Source organism: Tamandua tetradactyla, chromosome 19, assembly GCF_023851605.1.
Source record: "Tamandua tetradactyla isolate mTamTet1 chromosome 19, mTamTet1.pri, whole genome shotgun sequence".
Classification (NCBI taxonomy): domain Eukaryota; kingdom Metazoa; phylum Chordata; class Mammalia; order Pilosa; family Myrmecophagidae; genus Tamandua; species Tamandua tetradactyla.
The window spans coordinates 56,285,890-56,305,250 of NC_135345.1; the positions used below are offsets into that span (position 1 = coordinate 56,285,890).

Genomic DNA, 19,361 nt, shown 5'->3' on the forward strand with positions numbered 1-19,361 from the left:
AGAAAACTCAAGCAAATTACATGAATGGGTCATTCTGACTCCCAGGGCATTTATTCCTGTATCACTGATGTCTCCTGCTCAACCATCTCACAACTATGGCTTCCTGGAAGTTCTCTATGACTGTAAGAATTTGAGAGTTTTGCCGTGCAAAGGAGGACTCCAAGAGACGTTCTCTCATGCAACACGCAAGGGGTTTATTTACCACACATGCGTGGGGCTCACTGAACACGCAGGGACAGAGAGCCCCGAACCTGGGTTTTGGGAAGCCTTTTGAGGGCCAGGATAAGGGTGTGGGGTTTGAGGGTTGAACATTAGTTACAGGTTCTGCTTTATGCAGGAAGTAGATAACGAACATTTTGCGAGAAGCAGATAACAAACATTTTTCGCGCATGAGTCATGGGAGCTGCTTCTTGCAAGAAGCAGCTGTCTCATGCAAAACTCCCTTACTCAACCTTCTCAGTTGCATTCTTAGATAAACTTTCTCCGGCAGTTACAACCTTGCATAACCAAGGCAGCAGAAAACCTTGCATAACAAAGGCAGCAGATAACCTTGCATAACAAAGGCAGCAGATAACCGCCCCTGGGAAGTCCCGGGTTGTTTTAGCCTGATGGGGCCCATAACTCTTTTCTTTATAAAATCCTTCTTTACATAAGAAAAGTTAGCTACTGTTAAGTTTTATAAAATCCTTCTTTACATGACCATTTAATGAAAATGAAAAAATTCGAGCCTGGTCCAAAAAATGAGTTGTCCCGTTATGTTGGTGAGTAGCTAACATTGGAGTTCTAAGGCCCCACTCAGGCATAAATTTAAAGAACAATGGTGAAGGGGAGTTTCCAAGATGACAGAGTTGGGAGCAGTGTACTTCATGATTTACTCTATATAGAAGAAGAAGAGGCCTGCGGTAAACATATTTAAAAACTCCTGAGTTTGTCTTTCTTGCCTGCATCCACTGCCAGCATCCACAATCACAGGAATTATAGCAATTCTTATCAACATTACTTGCGACCAAAAAATAAGAAAGGGAAAGTGTGACAAGACATACATAACCACAAAATCCACTGATAACGCCATATCATTAATCACCCAGAAGCAGCCAGCCTCATAAAATGATGGAATGACCCATTACAGCCTTAGCTAATGTGCTTGCTTGGGATCACACCTTGTGGATTGAGGTATTGTCCCACAGGATTTGGTAAATGCACTGAATTAACCAAATTAGTGTTCCAATAGCTAGAAGGCGTGACTGCAGAAACTCAGGCTAAGTGATCCTATTATCACTCCCAGTGACCCACCAACAGAATTTGTGTTTCCTGCCCCTCAAATTTAGACTTCGCTAGGTCAGAATAAATGGTTCCCTCTGGGATTCAGGTTTCCATCTGGATACACAGTATGGATTTCACTGGACTTGAAACTCTCACTATTACTTGGTTACTTTGGTCTTTTCATGGCAGTGAACAAGGTGCAAAGAAAGGAGTTGGTTACTGTACTAGTAGGAGTACCCAGCTGTGATTAGTAAAGGAGCTAGAATTGTTGCTATATTCTATACAATAGCAGCAGGGATGAACATATCTGTAATCTAAGGAATTCATTAGAATGTATCTTAGTGTTTCTGTGCCCAGGGATACGTTGAACAGGCCAACTGCAGTAACTATGCCCCAACCAGTGCAAGGAAAATAAGGTCTAGGCTATTTTACTAGGGAAGTAACCTAGATTAGACGATGTGCTACCCAAGGGTGAGGGAAAGTTAGATGGGTAGTAGAAGACAGAGTTAATGAATGCAAATATGGTCTGGGCATCAGTGTAGAGCAAGGACTGAAGACTATCCACTAACTTTCTTGTATTAAATCCCTTGTATTTTCTTGTATTAAATTAAATTGCAGCTGCAATCTCTGCAACCTTGAAGGAGTGTCTATGAAGGACAGAATTTAAAGAAGGGCACAAGCAGATCTGAGTGGTTCAAGAAGTGAACTGAAATGGACACCTGTGAACTACTTCAAACCCCCTTATCCTCTTTTGCTAACCACTGCTGCAGCAAACTGCTCTAAGTAGGGTTTGATCAACCTTCGGCAAGTCCAACATGGCAACTGCTCTCCTCTCACTTCCCGATTCCTGTGAGGTGGGAGCCAGTTTGGCATTAACAATTGTGTAATTTGGAAGTACTGAATAGTTATTATCCTGGGGGCATTAACCTTTGATCAAAGGGGACAGGAGCCAACAGATAAATGCTTTCTCCATTCTTCTCCTCAGTGGACAGTTTTGAGATTCATTGCATAGCACTTTTCAGAAGATCTTAGGGAATAGAAAATAATAGTGGCTAACTCAATAACATATGCTTATGTTGACTTTCCCTCCTCCTTCCCTTTTTTTTTTTTTTTTTTTGCTCCCTGGGTTCATAATCCCAAGTAAACTATTGGCACATAAACCTTGTTTATGCCTTTATTTGGGGGGAATTTAGGAGGGGAGGGAATAGAAAAGAATTTCGTTTTTGGATGCATTAAGTTTCAGACACCTATTGGACACGCATGTGGAAATGCTGGGGAGACAATTAGATCTACAAACGTGGAGTTCAGGGAAAAAGCTCAAGGTATGTAAATACATTTGGAATACAATTTATTTCTCAATTTTGAGGAGGGCTGTAAACATGCAAATAAATAGGGACAGAGAGGGTCTTTATAGAGAAATAAAGCCTAGATAGAGATCATGCTTTTGAAAGGGGAGTCAATCCATGAAAATGAAGTCTTCGAAAGCAGTGTGACTGGAACATTATGATTTCCACAGCAAACAGACCACCTATTTATGATGCTTTTCCCACTGAATTTTATCTTCAGACAAACACTGAAAGATACTTTGCACAGCTTATTTGTCACTTTCTCAGTAAATCTATCCCTGACAGAGTGAGTTACTCCCTCTTGTACATTCTCAGGGTGCACAAACTTTTTCTACCTCTGTTGTCAGATTTATTTCATTAAACTGTAATTTATCCGTCTATTTAATTCTTCCTCCCCGGTGAGAGTGTGCCTCCTCTTCGGTGACTTTCCTGTCTTTGTATCTTCAACAGCTAACACTGGCACAAAATTAGCCCTGGTTGTTTGTTCAGTTAATGAATTATGAATGGATCCTTGCAGTCCCTTGGGAAAGACTGTCAAACAGGAGGAAATAAATCGCCCCTTTTAACTTCCAGCACGCTTATCTAGCCCGGAGCTCTCTTCTGTCACTTATTTTTGTATCCTATTTTATATTTATTTGTATCTACACCTTGACTAATCTAACGCACTGTGAATTTTTTTAGGATAGGCTACACATCTGAATCACCTCTGGAATCAAAGTACCCGAAAATAAAACACTTGCCAGGGCTATGGAATCAATGAATCATCTGCCTTGAGAACAGCAACACTGGCATCACCTGTGCTTCTAAAAGTTAAATGTTGGGATGCAGATTCAATATTATCTTCACCGGGCTGGAGAGGCTGTATTTTCTAAAATGCTCCCAAGTAGTGCCCATGAAACTGGCCCGTGGAGCACATTTTTGAATATCGAGATCACTAGAGCAATGTTTAGCGATTTCAATTACATACTAAAGTCATCTGGGAAGCTGTCAGATGTACTGCTGTCTGGGTCCGAACCCGAAGATTCCGATTTAACTCGTTCTCCATGCTTTGCGTAGCAAGGGTCTAGAGTTAATCGAGCTTCACAAATGCAAAACAAAAAAACCCACACACATTTAATCGGACTCTTTTGAAGGGAATTGCTGCAAATATGTGAATAAATAAATGTTCCAGAGAAAGTAAATATCGCGCAGCACCCAATCACAGATCAGCCTGCGCGCCAAAAGGCCTCGCCCCGCCCCTGCCCTTCCTGACACGCCCTTCTGGCAGCGCCAGGTCCCGCCTCTCTACGTCTTTCGGGTGGTGCCGCTCCCCGTCGCGTCATTGGCCACTCCCCTTTTCCCACCGCCTCTCCTTCCTTCTCTACGGGGCCCACTTCCGGTTCTGAGGTTTGTCACGTGTCCGGATATGGGAAGTGGTAGTAGAACCACAGTTTCCCGTTCACTGCTTAACTGAGGGGCGCTTCCCGTAGCAGTCATCGCCTCAGTCCCACCCCTTCTCCGTCTTGGAGGACCCGCCTGGGTGCAGGCGGGCTTGGGCCGGTCCTGCGGTAAGCCTTCGGCCGCGGCTGCCTAGTAGACCCTGCGGCGGTGGGCAGGCGAGCGGGCGGGCTTCAGGGTCTGAGGTGGCATCTCAGTCCGCTACTGGCTCGGCGACCCGGGTCGGAGCATAGCTCCATCAGCTGCCAGGTCCTCTTTTCCTTTCCCACCTCTCTGGGTAGGACGCTGGGTCCGGCCAAGACTCCCCTTCTTGCTCTCTGGGGCCTAGGAGAATATGTAGCAGGGGCGGCAGTCCTCGCACATCCTTTTCCGGATCTGCCTTTTAGGAACCAGACTTCATTTGTGCAAAACGGCCCTAATCGTACGTGCTTTGGCGTGGACCAGGAAAGGGAGGTGTAACAGTCTTCCACTTTTTAGTCAAAACCCACATTTTCTTCTAAAATATCTTGAGTACAATTCTCTGACTCCGTACGCTTTTGTTTGTTCTGGGTGACAGTGCGCCACGAGCTAAAATGTTTCAACAGCGTACGGGATCCAATCCACGGACACTCACTGACAAGCTGTCACACAGACAAATTCACCACAGAGAGTAAATCCACCGCAGAGTGAGCGTTGGACTACTGCCTGTGGAACGTTGTCAGACATAGACCTGGGAAATAATTTTGGAGGACTTTAAGTGATTTACTCACTGATTTACAGGAGAGTACATAAGTCTGGAGAGCTTATCATTTGATCCTTAGAATATAAATGCCATGAAGGGATATATCTTCTTGAATGTCTGTCATGTTCACTACTGTAACCTGGCCCCTAGTAAGCATCAATATTTGCTGAACAAATGAGGGGTCTTTTCATTATGCCTAACTCCTTTATGAGGTATGCCCAATCCGCTCTTGTTTTACCACCTACCATACATTTCAGTTACTGCTTTTGACCTGAGAGGGACTGTGTTGTAAATGTTGGCCACCATTAGTCCATTTATTTGACCAGTGTGTACTATTCAGTTCATGTTATCTCAAGAGGTGTTTCATGAGTACCTACCATAAACCCAAACTTTGACAGAGCATTTTGCTCACTCTCTCCCCCACACCCCCTCCCTTTTTTACAGTTAGTTCTTGAGATCCAGGAATTTATGATCTCAGAACCAATTAGTCACCAAGCGCCTGCTTGTTTAATAAATGTAGTAAATGCTATAGACATTGAGAGGGGAGATCAATTTGTACCTAAGATCTTGACTTCACATAAACTATAAAAGTAATTAGAGTTTGGTTAGGGAGGCGATAACATTCCCTGCATGGAAAAGCACCTGAGCAAAAATTTAAAGCCTGGAATGAACAGAGTGCTTGAGTAGAATATTCATCTTTGGAACATTAGGAAACTATTGAGCAAGGGTGTGGTGTGATGAAAGCTATGTTTTAAGATTATTTATTTATGAGAAACTTGGGGATTGTGGAAGCTTGCGAAGATATAACTGTATGCTGTACTATTAAATAGACATAGGTAATGTGAACCTAATTTACTGTAGTGGCAGTGGGAAAAGAAAGGAAGGAATAAATTACTGGTACAGGAGGAAAGCAACAATATGTGGTAAAAGATTTGATGTTGACAATGGAGAAGGGAATGAAATATGACTGAGGTTTTGAACCTGGACAGTTGCTTGCAGATGTGCGACTTGAACTTTGGGAGAGCTGTAGTTATGTTATTTGGTGTTTTTTTAAAAATATTTATAATATGTATATTATGTGCAGTGTGCCAGTTCTAGGAATACAAAGATGAATAAGACATGATCCTTGCCTACAAAGAGCTACTCAAGAATACAGCTAGCTAGAAAATACTGTTGGCAAGTCCAGTGTTCACAGAGTAAAAAGAAAATTTTAGAGAAGTAGAAGTGGAATTATTATTTTGTGACTACTTCACACAAGAGGTGCCATTTTACTGGTATCTTAAAAGAGATGGGGTAGAATTCCAAAGGAGAAAAGAATTCCAGGAAAAGGAAATTACATGAGCAAAAAGCTCAGAGATAGAAACCTAAACTGGCTAGTGTTCAATGTGGCTTGGATATAGGACGGACTAGAGCTTTTAACACTTTATCTAAGCCCTACAGCATGTTAAGTATTTAGTAATAGATGGAAAAGAGGTTAGGATGGGTGAATATGTAGAGAAATGCAGAAGAAAGCAATTGGGGAGAATTGTACGTCATGTTCTCTATATTTTCTGCAGAGTAGGTGATGAAGTCATTTGCAGAGAATGAGGAACCTGACACTAGAGTTGGGAGCTGAAGGAAGAGTAATAAAGATTTGCGACAACAGAGATGGTGAATGGGAAAAGCAAGCAACAAATAACATATTAAATGTTAGAGAATTGTTGAGCAACATTGAAAGTCTGACTGGCTGGATTTAGATATTTGTAGTGTATTCAGAGAACTTAGGTATGTGCTTTTTTTTAAGTGACTATAGAGACAGTTTAAGGAGATTGGTAAAACATAAAGGATCAGTTGGTCAACCAACAGGGTAAGATTATTGAATAATTTAGTGTGAATATAGGAAAAGGAGCACTGCTTCCAGGCTAGGTGGGAAAAGAAATTCAGCTGAAAGAGAACAGGTAAGCTAAGATTAGAGGAAAGAGGGAGTCATAAAAGATGAAGGAGGCAGGAGAATGATTTTTTTTGAGAAAGCAATTTTTGGAGTTGGAGCAAAGATAGAAGCTTCACAGATTGAGTAAAATATAGGAGATCTACTTTACAGAAATATCAGTTGTGTTTTAAAAACTTGTTGCAACTCATTTGACATTCATAATTTCTTCATTTTTCCATAGAAACAGTGTTATAAAGAGAATTTAATTTTCTAGGCAAACTCAACACATAAAATACTTTATACTTAGGATTGAAAAATAGCAATATACTTACACACAAATATATATGTACAAAAAATAAAATTAAGATTCTTTTTTTTTTTTTAAACATGGGCAGGCACCGGGAATTGGCTCTAGGTCCCCGGCCTGTCAGGTGAGATCTAATTTTTTTTTTAAGTTAACTTATCCGATGTTTGAAAAATCCTGTTGTGTTGGATAAGAAAAAGGAGATAACTGGAAATTTTTTTTTAACAGCTTTATTGAGATATAATTCACCTTACAATTCAGGCATTTTTAGTATGTTCATAAGGTTGTATAATTGTTACCACTGTCAAATTCAAAGACGTTGCATCATTCTCAAAAGAAACCCTGTACCCATTAGCAAACGTGTCTCATTCCACCTGTCATTAGCCCCTTTCTGTCTCTATTGATTTGCATAGTCTGGACATTTTGTATGAATGGAATCAAACATTTGTGATTGGCTTCTTTCACTTTGCATAATGTCTGTCTTTTTAATTTTAGCCAACTTAGTGGGGGTGAAGTGTTATCTCATGGTTGGTTTTGATTTGCATTTTCCTAATGACTAATGATTTTTACTACCTCTTATGTATTTATCAGCCATTTGTATATCTTCTTTAGAGGAATGTTTATTCAAATCTTTTGCCCAGTTTTTAATTTGTTTATTTGTCTTTGTTTTCAAGTTATAAGCATTTATTTTATGTAGGGGACTTATTTTAAGTCATTGGGTTTTATAATTTTTTTCTTAAACCTTAATTTTTTCATATCATAATGCTTGATGAGCACTTCCAAAGATTTCAGAATTTGATAACACTGGTTCTTCTCTAATTCATTTCCAAACTTACAGCTTTTGATTTGTAGGATGTAGGTATATTAATATATTAGATCAGTTTTCCTATGCTCATCAGTTGTAAATAAGATCATTTTTTAATCATAAGTGGAACGTGTAAGGTAGAATGACTATTAAGACAAACTTAGTAACTATACTCTTAACTTTTTCAGCTGAGAAAAGATGACAGCAATCAAACATGCATTACAGAGAGACATTTTCACACCAAATGATGAGCGCTTGCTGAGCATTGTGAATGTCTGCAAAGCAGGAAAAAAGAAAAAGAACTGTTTTTTGTGTGCCACAGGTAGGTATTTTGTTAAAAAAAGTACTTATTTGGCATTCTTATATTCTTTAGGGGCATTTTCTCCTAAGTTTTAAATATTTTCGTAGTCTCTATAACTAGAAAAATTATTAAATATTGACTAGATATAAAAATTCTGTGTTACCTATGTACAAGGTATAAAGATTAACCATGCAGTGAAAATTTTTGTACCCACCACCCTATATAAAAAGAACATTACCATTGCCTTTGAAGTCCTCTGTGTGTCTTCCTTGGTCTCATTCTCTTCCCTCCCCCTTTAAGAGGTAGCTAATATCCTGAATTTTGGTTTACTATTTTATTGCTTTTCTTTATTGTTTGCCATATGTTGGTAATCTCAAATAATATATTGTTCAGTTTTGCAAGCTTTGAACTTTACAGTAATTGAGTCATAGTACCTGTATTCATTCGTTACTTTTTTTCATTCAGTCAGTATTATGTTTGTGTCATGAGTTTTATCCATGTTCTTTCATATAGCCTTAATTATTTCATTTTCACTGTTACATAGAATTCCACTGGATAAGTGTACCACAGTTCACTTACCCATTCTACTAGTGATGAACATTTGATTTGTGTTGTAGTTCCCTAGGCTGTTTAAAGCAGATGCCATGAAATGGATTGGGCTTAAAAATGGGAATTTATTCGTTTATGGTTAGAATCCAGGTGTGCTAGTTTGAAAGTGTTGTTACCCTGAAAAGCCATGTCCTTTGATCCAGATTCATTATTGTTGAGTGGAAACCTTTATTAAATTGTTTCCATGAAGATTGATCCACTTAATCATGGTGTGATCTTTTGATTAGATTACTTCCATGGAGACATAGCACACCCAGTTGTCGGTGTAGCCTTTTGATTAGATGGATGTGTTTCCATGCACTCAAGGTAGGTCTTGATTAGTTTATTGGAGTCCTTTAAGAAGGGAGACATTTTAGAGAAAACACAGTTGCTTCAGAGCTGACAGAAATGCAGACATTTGGGAATGCTTGGAGTGCCAACAGAGAGGACATGACTAGACGCTAACGTTTAGAGATGCAGAACCCAGCAAACATTGCCATGTGCCTTCCCATGTGACAGACATCAGAGTCAATGTATCTTTCTCTGGATGTCTTAGTTTCGACCTTTTTATGGCTTAGAAGTGTAAACTTGTAAAACAAATTTCCTTTTTAAAAGCTGTTCCATTTCTGGTATATTGCATTCTGGTAGCATTAGCAAACCAAAACACCAAGAAAGTGTCCAAATCATGTCATCATCGGGGCAATGCTTTCTTCCTGAAGACTGTCTGCCAGTGATCCTTGCCTCTGTCACATCGCCAGGCAGATGCAGTGTCTGCTAGTCTTTCCTTTTTTTTCAGGGTGTGGTAGTTAGATTCCGGTGTCAACTTGGCTAGGTGAAGGTGCTTAGTTCTGTTGCTGTGGACGTGAGCCGATGGCATGTGAACCTCATCTGTTCCTGATCACATCTGCAATCGGCTAGGAGGCATGCCTGCTGCAATGAATAATTTTGAGTTAATTGGCTGGTGCTTAAATGAGAGAGTTCAGCGTAGCACAGCCCAAGCAGCTCAGCACACCTCATCTCCAGAGTCCCAGCTCTGCCCAGGCCTTTGGAGATGCATAAAGGAATCACCCCGGGGAAAGTTGTTGGGACCCAGAGGCCTGGAGAGAAAGCCAACAGAGATTGTTTTGTGCCTTCCCACATAAGAGAGAACCTCAGTTGAAAGTTAGCTGCCTTTCCTCTGAAGAACTATACGTTAACTAAATAAATCCCCTTTTGTTGAAAGCCAATCTGTCTCTGGTGTGTTGCATTCTAGCAGCTAGCAAACTAGAATACGGGGTTTCGTTGATTTCAGCTTCTTGCTCCTGTGGCTTTTTCTTCTCCCTCTCTGTATTCATCTGATTTATAAAGGACTCTAGTAAGAGGATTAAGACCCATCCTGATGAGATGGGTCACACCTTAGCTGAAGTAGCCTGATCTAAAGGTCCTATTTACACCGCATCCATACCCACAGAAATAGATTAGATTTAAGAACATGTTTTTATACAGCGTCAAAACACCTCAATTTGTTTCCAGTTTTTTGTTATTATAGGCAGCATTTCTGTGAACATGTGTGTCCTTGTCTTCTGGTATACACAGGCAAGAATTTTCTAGGGCAGATGCCTAGATGTGAATTGCTGGGTCATAGGTATGTAAATGTTCAGCTTTAATACCAAATTATTTTCCAAAGTGGTTGTACTAGTTTACGTTCTTACTAGCAGTGGGTTTGTTCTGGGTTCTTTATATCCTAGTCAACACTTGGTTTTGACGAGTTATTCATTGTTGCCAACCTGGAGGGTGTGAAATGGTATCATTGTGGTTTTCAGTTGTGTTTCCCTGGTTCATAATGAGATTGAGCAATCTTTTCATTAGTTTGTTAGCTGTTTGGTTTCCTTATATATGAAATTTTCCTGTTCAGGTCTGCTCATTTTTCAAGGTAGGTCTTGATTAGTTTACTGGAGTCCTTTAAAAGGGGGAACATTTTAGAGAAAACACAGTTGCTTCAGAGCTGACAGAAATGCAGACATTTGGAAATGCTTGGAGTGTCAACAGAGGACAGATGCCTAGACACCAACATTTGGTGTCCTTTTACTGATTGGTACAAATGGGTTGGTTGTCCTTTTACAGATTGTACAAATTTTTATCTAGTATGGATACTACTCACCCTTTTTTCATTTATATGTATCCCAGTTTGTAGCTTGTCTTTGTAATTTTTATGGTGTCTTTTAATAAAAATTTGTAATTTTAATGTAATCAAATATCACTCTGATCTTTTATGGTTTATCCTTTTTGTATGTTATTTAAGATATCCTTCCTTAAAGAACAAAGAAATGTCATTATCGCAGGGTGCTGAAAATAGATGATAATTAGTATTTTAAAATGTCACCTTATGTGTGAGACTAAAGCAAAAAATGTTTATTTGTTACAAAATTTATGTTTTGACTAGTGCATTTCCTAATATAACTTATGTAGATAGTTTGATTGAACGCCATAAGTACTAGGAATCTCAGGTAGGACTTGAGATTTTGTTGGTTTTTCCAGAGTGATGCCCTGATGAATCCCAGAGCAATTCGATCAGTGAGTGGAAAAGTATTTGCAAAGCCCCCTATAGGGAATGGTGAGAACGGGGAGAAATGCGACTTCTCCAAGTTGAATTCTTGATATTCTCACAAGCAGTGTGGACAACCAAAGCTATAGACTGAGCCCCCAGTCTTGGGGTTTATTCATATGAAACTTAACCCCACAAAGGATAGGTCAAGTCTACTTAAAATTTAGGCCTGAGAGTCACCCCCAAGAGAGCCTCTTTTGTTGCTCAAATGTGGCCTCTCTCTCCAGCCAACACAACGAGCAGTCTCACCACCCTCCCCCTCTCTGCATGGGACATGACTCCCAGTGGGGTGGACCTTCCTGGCAACGTGGGACAGAGATCCTGGAATGAGCTGAGACTCAGCATCAACGGATTGAGAAAAACCCTAGAATGAGCTGAGACTTAACATCAAGGGATTGAGAGAACCTTCTCGAACAAAGGGGGAAGAGTGAAACGAGACTAAGTGTCAATGGCTGAGAGATTCCAAACAGAGTCGAGAGGTTATCCTGGAGGTTATTCTTAAGCGTTAAGTAGATATCACCTTGTTGTTCAAGATGTAGTGGACAGGCTGGAGGGAACTGCCTGAAAATGTAGAGCTGTGTTCCAGTAGCCATGTTTCTTGATGATGATTGAACAATGATACAGTTTTCACAATGTGACTCTGATTTTTTGTCTGATGCTGCTTTTATCTACCATATCAACAGATGAGTAGAACATATGGAATAAAAATAAATAATAGGGGGAACAAATGTTAAAATAAATTTAGTTTGAAATGCTAGTGATAAATGAAAGCGAGGGGTAAGGGGTATGGTATGTATAATCTTTTTTTGTTGTGTTATCGTTTTATTTCTTTTTCTGTTGTCTTTTTATTTCTATTTCTAAATTGATGCAAATGTTCTAAGAGATGATGAATATGCAACTATGTGATGATATTAAGAATTACTGATTATATATGTAGAATGGAATGATATATTGAAGTTTTTGTTTGTTTGTTGTTAATTTTTTTAATTAATAAAAAAAAAGATATCCTTCCTTAGCCTGAGGTAATGAAAATATTCACCTATTTTATCTTCTAAAACTTTTATAATTTTGCCTTTCACATCTTAGTCTTTAATTTGCCTAAAGTTGATTTTTATGTTTGTGGTTTTGGGTATAGGAATGTGATTTAATTTTATTCCACATGTATAACCATTAGTCCCAGCACCATTTGTTAAAAGTCCATCTTTTCCCCAATGATCTGTGTTGCCATTTTTGTTATAAATCAGATATTCATGATTGTAAGGATGTGTGTGAGTGTGTATCTTTTATATCTTGGCCTTTGTGTGTGTATGTATGTGTGTCTCTTTTGTCTTTCATCTAGATTTTAGAATCAGCTTGTCATGTCACAGATTTTATTGAGATTTTAATTAGAATTATTTTGAATCTATGTATAAATCTGGAGAGAACCAGTATTTTTATGATATTCAGTCTTCTTTTCCCTGAATGAAGTTCTGTTCTCCATTTATCTAGGTCTTTTCTAATACTTTTCATTAAGGTTATGGTTTTCTCTAAACACTGATTATGTATGTTGATAGATTTCTTCCTAAGTGTTTGTTTATTTTAGGTTTTTGATATTATCATAAATAAACTCTTATTAACATTCATATATTTTTAAATTATTTATTGCTAGAATATAGAAATACACTTGGTTTTATATATTGATCCTTGTATCTTGTTAATCTTGCCAAACCTTTTTAATTCTAATAATTACTCTTTACACTTTTTGCAAGTAATGACATTTTTCATCCTTCCTCTAAAATTTTTGTATCTTTCTTTTACTGCCTCTACTGTGCTAGTTAGAAACAATACAGTATTGATCTCAAAAGAATAATTATACCCTGAAGTATATTTGCTGTAGGATTTTTGTAGCTATCCCTTATAATGTTAACAAAGTTCCCTTTTTTTTCTGACTTACTGTATTTTGTTTTATTTATTTTAATCATGAATGGAAGTTAAATTTTATCTAATTTTTTTTCATATCTATTGAGATGTTCATTATTTTCTCCCTTAATTTGTTAGTATAGTGAGTAACTATATCTGGTTTTTCTAATGATATATCGACTTCCTAAAATAAACCTAATTTGGTCTTGATGTACCATATGCCATTGATTATAGGGTATATTATTTTTTTCTACCATTAAAATAAAAAATGCTGCCAGTTACGCTGTGACATTGCAATGATTTAAAGACTTATCCTGATTTCAGAGATGTTAAAGAGTAAAGAAAGAAATAATGTACACCTTAGAATTAATCAAAGTATTTTATGTATATACCTTTAAATTAAATTTGCTGATACAAAATTTGTTTAAGATTTTGCATCCATGTTAATTAGTCATACCGGCCTGTAGTTTTTCTTTTCACACTCTCCTTATCTGACATTATAATAATCTCAAAATTAGATAAGGAATGTTTTCTCTTTTTATATACTCTGTAATAGCTGTATAAGTTTGGAATGTTTCATTCCTTGAAAGCAAAAGATACATTAAAAGTTTCTTGGACTGGTGTGTTTTTTTGTTTTCATTTTGTTTTTTTTTAGGGGAGGGGTGATTTTTAGCTACTTTAATGGTTATAGAACATAACCATATTTTCTATTCTTGAGTCAATTTTGGTAAGCTGCATTTTTTTAAGTATTCAACTACCTCATCTAAGTTCTCAAATTTATTGGCGTCTAATATTTTAATATACCCTTATCTTTTTAATTGTAACATTATTGTTGTTATGAATGCTTTTTTCATTTTAGTGGGTTTTTTTTTTTGCCTTCTCTCTCTTCCTTTTTGTTAACTTTTTATTTTGAAATAATTGTGGATTCACATGCAGTTGTAAGCAATGATAACTAAGAGATCAAGTATAACCTTCACCCAGCTTCTCTTTTTACTTGGTCATTCTCGTCAAAGGTTTGTCAGTTTTATTATTTTAAAAAATTGGTTTTTTTGGCTTTATTGATTTTTCTCTATTAAAAGTTCATTTTCATAATTTCTGCTGTTTCTTTTTTTATTTCTTTTCTCCCTTAATAAATCTAGTTTTCATTAAATGGCACTCAGCAAAGGGGAAGAATCTCTTTTTCACTGGCTTATATGTAGATGGCAGCAGTACTTTTATAATACTAACAATTATAGTTAAAGCCTATCATAATTAAAAATAGGACTTATTTCCAGAAAATATGATCCTTCTGGATTCGCTGTTTGGTAAATAGCAATGTCCAATTGCCCAGCTAGAGCCTTTAAATTACCATGCTAGAGTCCTTCCTAACCATCCAGTAGTCTAGTCCTGTACAGTCTACTTTTTCATATCTCTCTCATCTGTCACCTCCTCATTTTAACAGCCTGATTACTACATGCCCCCCATGACTTCTCCCCTAGATTTCTTCAGTAGTCACTGAGCTAGTCTTGTCTTTGATTTGACCCTTTGAATCCATTCTCCATTCTGTTGCCAGAGTAATTTTTAGAAATTGGAAATGAGCATATCAAAATCTTTCAGTGGCTCCCCAACAGCTTTCAGATAGTCTCTTTTTGATCTCCACTCCATCTTTTTTATTAACTTCATTTCCATCCACTTTATTACATACTAACTTCCTTATTGTTATTCCCTAAAATGGTGCTACATTTGTTTAAGCCTCTCTGGCTTAACATATGTCAGTCATTCTTTTAGAGCTCTCTTTAGCTCCTATTCTTCGTTTAATACTGATCTCAAGCTTTACTTCTCTAGGAACATGCCTCTGACTCTCTAGTCTGATTTAGTAGCTTTCATTAGCATTCCAGGCATTCCTTGGTTCTTGCATTTGCTATGAAAATTACCCCTATTTTAGTATCATTCAGTGAATGAATGAGTGAGTGAAAAGTATTTCTAATAAAATTACATATTTACTCAACAGTAACAACTGAACGCCCTGTGCAGGTGAAGGTGGTCAAAGTCAAGAAATCTGATAAGGGAGATTTCTACAAAAGGCAGATTGCTTGGGCCCTTCGAGACCTTGCTGTAGTAGATGCCAAAGATGCTATTAAGGTATGTTTTTCTTAGTTCTTTAACCTGTGTTTGGAAAGTGTCTTTCACTTTATAAGATATTCTTCTGACTGCTGAAATTCTTACCAAGAATTAGTCTAAAGTATATTATTCAACCTTCCACATTTCTGTCTCCTATACCTGGATCTAAAAATAAGGATGTGTAGGATGGTGCAATGGTGGCTCAGTGGTAGAATTCTCGCCTGCTATGCTGGAGACCAGGATTTGATTCCCTGAGCCTGCGCATGCCAAAAAATATATATATGTATGTATGTATATATACATGTGTGTGTGTGTTTGATTGTTTTTAGTTTTTTTAAGCTACAATTATGGTTATGTACAAGTTATGTAAACTAGAGCAAAAACAACAATGACTATACATTTCTATATTTAGGTTAGGTATACACAGTATTTTGAATTTTAAAGTATATCCTTGGTGTGTCATGTAAGTGAATTGTTTCTTATCTTTGTTGTTTTGGTAAAACCTGCTCCAAAATTATGCATAATATAACTGAAGTGACTCTTCCCTAAGTTACGTCTCATAAATTAATGCAGAATCACGAGCTGAGCAGTCAAGTTGGCTTTTTGATGCCATGACTTTGATGTTTGTGGCTCAAGTAAAGAAAATAAATCTTACACCCAAAATAAATCACACTCAAACTCCTAGAAATTTGATTAGTGTGTTACTCATATTAAAGGGCCACCTACATTCCTAACAATTCAGATTTTTCACAGCAATACAGTTTTTTGTTTTTTTTTTTCCACGTAAATCAAGTAGAACTCTTTTGGCTGAATTTTAGTGCCTCCTCAGCCTTATCCTCTCTCCCCCAACCCTTCCTCCTTTGCAGCCAAAAGGCACCTGCAGAACTCTAGGATATGGTTTGCAACACTCAATTTGTACTGTAAATGGAGCTAATAGCCAGGCTATACTAATGTAATCGCAGGTGCACTTTGACTTAATTCTCCAAATCTCATGCATTTATTAAAAAGGCACGAAGAAGTAGGAAACTATCTTTATAGAATAATCTGCTAAAATGAAATTCTGGTTTTACCCTAATAAAAATCTCTGAGGAACTAAAAGCTGGAAAAAATGACAGGCAGTTGAGTCAGGTGCCAAAAGAAACTGAAGCAAAAAAAAACAGTTTTAGGAGACTCCTGTGTATTTGTTGAATGCAAATTTCTTCCAAATGAAGAGAATGCTTTCCTTTAAGTATTATATGCAAATGGAGCCTTTACTTTATCCGTAAGGAGCATCCAATTATTAGAACAATGTGGAATGTGGAAACTGGGTTTAACAGGTACTTTAGGGTTTTTTGTTTCTTTTTGGAAAGAGAATGGTATTTTTTAAACCTCAATAAATAAGTGATTTTCATTATGATGGGAAGGGGTCAAGAGTGGAGACTTGTTTTTTGTAGGTTTGAGAGAAAATGCTTTAAGGACTTTTCAGAAATGCACCTTTGTTAAAAAGCCCTTTTCCCGTGAATAGTTCTGCACTGTAACCCTTTTGACTTGCATAATTCACTGACATTGCTGATTGCTTATTTGAATGCTTTCTCACAGCTGACGCCTCATTGCTGACTTGCTTAATGGATTTTTTTTTCATTTTATATAGGCACCTTGGTGTGTGTACTCTATATATGGATATAAAATATAAAAGTTTTATACATAGCATAACATTAGCCATTTAGTATCACACATTGATTTGTGTGAGTGTTGCCACTGGAGCACTCAGCTTCTTTATGCATTATGGGAAATATTCCCAGGGAAGAGATCATTTCCCATCAAGTTTCATATCACTTGCCAATGCTCTTAGATTTTTTTGTAAGTAATAATGCAATTATCTATTCATTATGAATGCAAGTTTTTAATTTTTTGACACTTCAGTGCTGTTTATTAAACTATAAATAAGCTAATCTGAAATTTGATTGTTGTACCGCAGGGCTAGTCCTCATCTCTAAAATATCCCAGCTCTTCATGATAAAGGTCTGATATAACTTCCTCACTTCTAAAATGTTCATTTACATTTGTTCCCTCTAAATAACACTTTAAATGAATTAAACATATTATTTTCCTTCTACCCTATAAAGCATTAAAAAAAATGATGAAACATTTGAGCCTATTTTTTAATTGCTTGGATGTGAAGAAAGGTATATATCCATATGTTTACATTCTTATATAGTACTATATAAGTAGTCCTATATTCAACAAAGAAATATTAGCCCAATTTGAAATTATTTTCTGTAATGTGGTTTAAGAAACATATAGAGAACATAGTGTAATTCTCTCAGATTAATTGGCCTTCTTTTACTTAAAAGAATTTTAAGGCCCACCAGAATTTTTTTGGCTTTTGAAATATCTTCAGTCATTCTGTACTTTCAGAACAGAAAACGATTAGACGTTGTCCCTGCTTTTCACCTTATATGCTCTTGAAAACCACAATATAATGTAGATTATATTTTTTCTCATGTTACCAGTAAAAGATATATTTCTTCTCAAAGAGTTGTGTCAGATCAGTGTATTACAAAAACAGCAGTATAACTCTAAAAATCCTAAGGCAATTTTAATTAGAAAATTTAGGTGCTAGTCAAAACTAGCAGTTATCTTCATCATTCATTAAGTAGATTTTCTTTAATGTAGACTTTCTATTCTTCTACTCTTAGACTTCAGGGGCATAAGAAGGAAATTACTAAAGCACTGTGTTTTTTATCCACTTTCTTTTGGGTGGTAAATAGAGTTTTTGTTGTAAATTTAATTCTCTGAATTATTCTCTTGAAGTTGCTTGCAGACTTTTAACGGTGATTTTTTTAAAAGAACGGTTTTAATTTCTTTCTGTTTTATTGACATAGATTTTACATTAATGATGAAAAAGGATATAGTCAAACCATAATTTCTTTTGCATATTTTCATTTCAGGAAAATCCTGAATTTGATTTACATTTTGAAAAAATATATAAATGGGTTGCTAGCAGCACTGCTGAAAAGAATACATTTATTTCATGCATTTGGAAATTGAATCAACGGTATCTCCGGAAGAAAATTGATTTTGTCAATGTTAGCTCACAGCTTTTGGAAGGTAAAGTTAAATAAAATATATATGTAAAATCAAGTATATCTTTAAGTGAATACTTAATTTGACATTATTCATGTTAATTAGAACACCGAATTACCTTACATTGTGAAGGAATTTTTAGATGATTTTTCTTATTGCAGAAGTGATGCTTGTTCACTATAGAAAATTGATACATTAAATTAAATATAAAAAATCACTTATGAACTTGCCCCCCCGAGATAACCACTATTAACGTTTTGTTATTCTTCTAGTTGTTTTTCTATGTATATTTAAATACATGAAGAAATTTACACTCTGTTTTCTGACATACTTTTTCATATAATGTATCATGAACATTTTTCATCTTATTGAATACTTATCCAAATGTTATTTTTAATGGCACCATAGTTCTCTTTAGTATGGATAATTTATTCAACTAATGTATTTAACATAATTTATTTAACTAATCATTTATTTTTAATATTCCAATTTTTGCTTATTTTAAACAATCTGCGATGAATATCCTTCTAGCTGTGTTTTTGTGCAGAGTATAGATGTAATGGTTAAGGACACAACTCTGGAGTCATATTGCCTGGGTTCAAATCCCAGTTTTACCATTTATTATCTCTGTCACCTTGGGTAGATTACTTTTGTCAGTTACTGTATCAGCTTCCCTTATATCAGATATAGAGATAATAATATGTATGTATTACTCAATAAGATGGCTGTGAGGATTAAATTACTTAGTGTCTGAAAGTGATGAGAATTATTCTATTATCAGGATGAAATATCTAAACATGAAATTAATTGGGATATATATATCTTTTATTTGGGATATTTTTGATCACTCTATTTTCAGAAATGTTGCTCACCATGAATTATGGGTTGCAAGACAAAGGCTATCTGTTAATTATTGAAAATATGTAATGCAATTTTATTCTTTCAGAATTTCTTCAGTAAAAACATAAACATTGTAAAAAAAAAATGGTTCTGTATGCCTTTTGGATCCAAATTAGTGTTGTATTCTTTATCTCAAAA

At 36.4% G+C, this 19,361-nt stretch overlaps 1 protein-coding gene across 5 annotated transcripts in view; it reads left to right on the forward strand.

Moving 5' to 3' along the window:
- The first annotated feature begins 3,966 nt into the window (after nt 1-3,966).
- The window catches only part of EXOC1 (exocyst complex component 1), a 70,092-nt gene continuing 54,697 nt past the window's right edge, over nt 3,967-19,361 (forward strand). For 3 of the 5 annotated variants that reach the window (XM_077136919.1, XM_077136921.1, XM_077136922.1), the window contains exons 1-4: nt 3,969-4,156; nt 7,974-8,107; nt 15,148-15,278; nt 18,188-18,347. In XM_077136919.1, coding sequence (XP_076993034.1) covers nt 7,984-8,107; nt 15,148-15,278; nt 18,188-18,347 — 415 coding nt within the window. In that variant the 5' untranslated portion in view covers nt 3,969-4,156; nt 7,974-7,983. Of the gene's footprint in view, nt 4,157-7,071; nt 7,108-7,973; nt 8,108-15,147; nt 15,279-18,187; nt 18,348-19,361 lie in introns of all 5 variants that reach the window. The other 2 variants (XM_077136920.1, XM_077136924.1) reach the window with 2 other exon arrangements.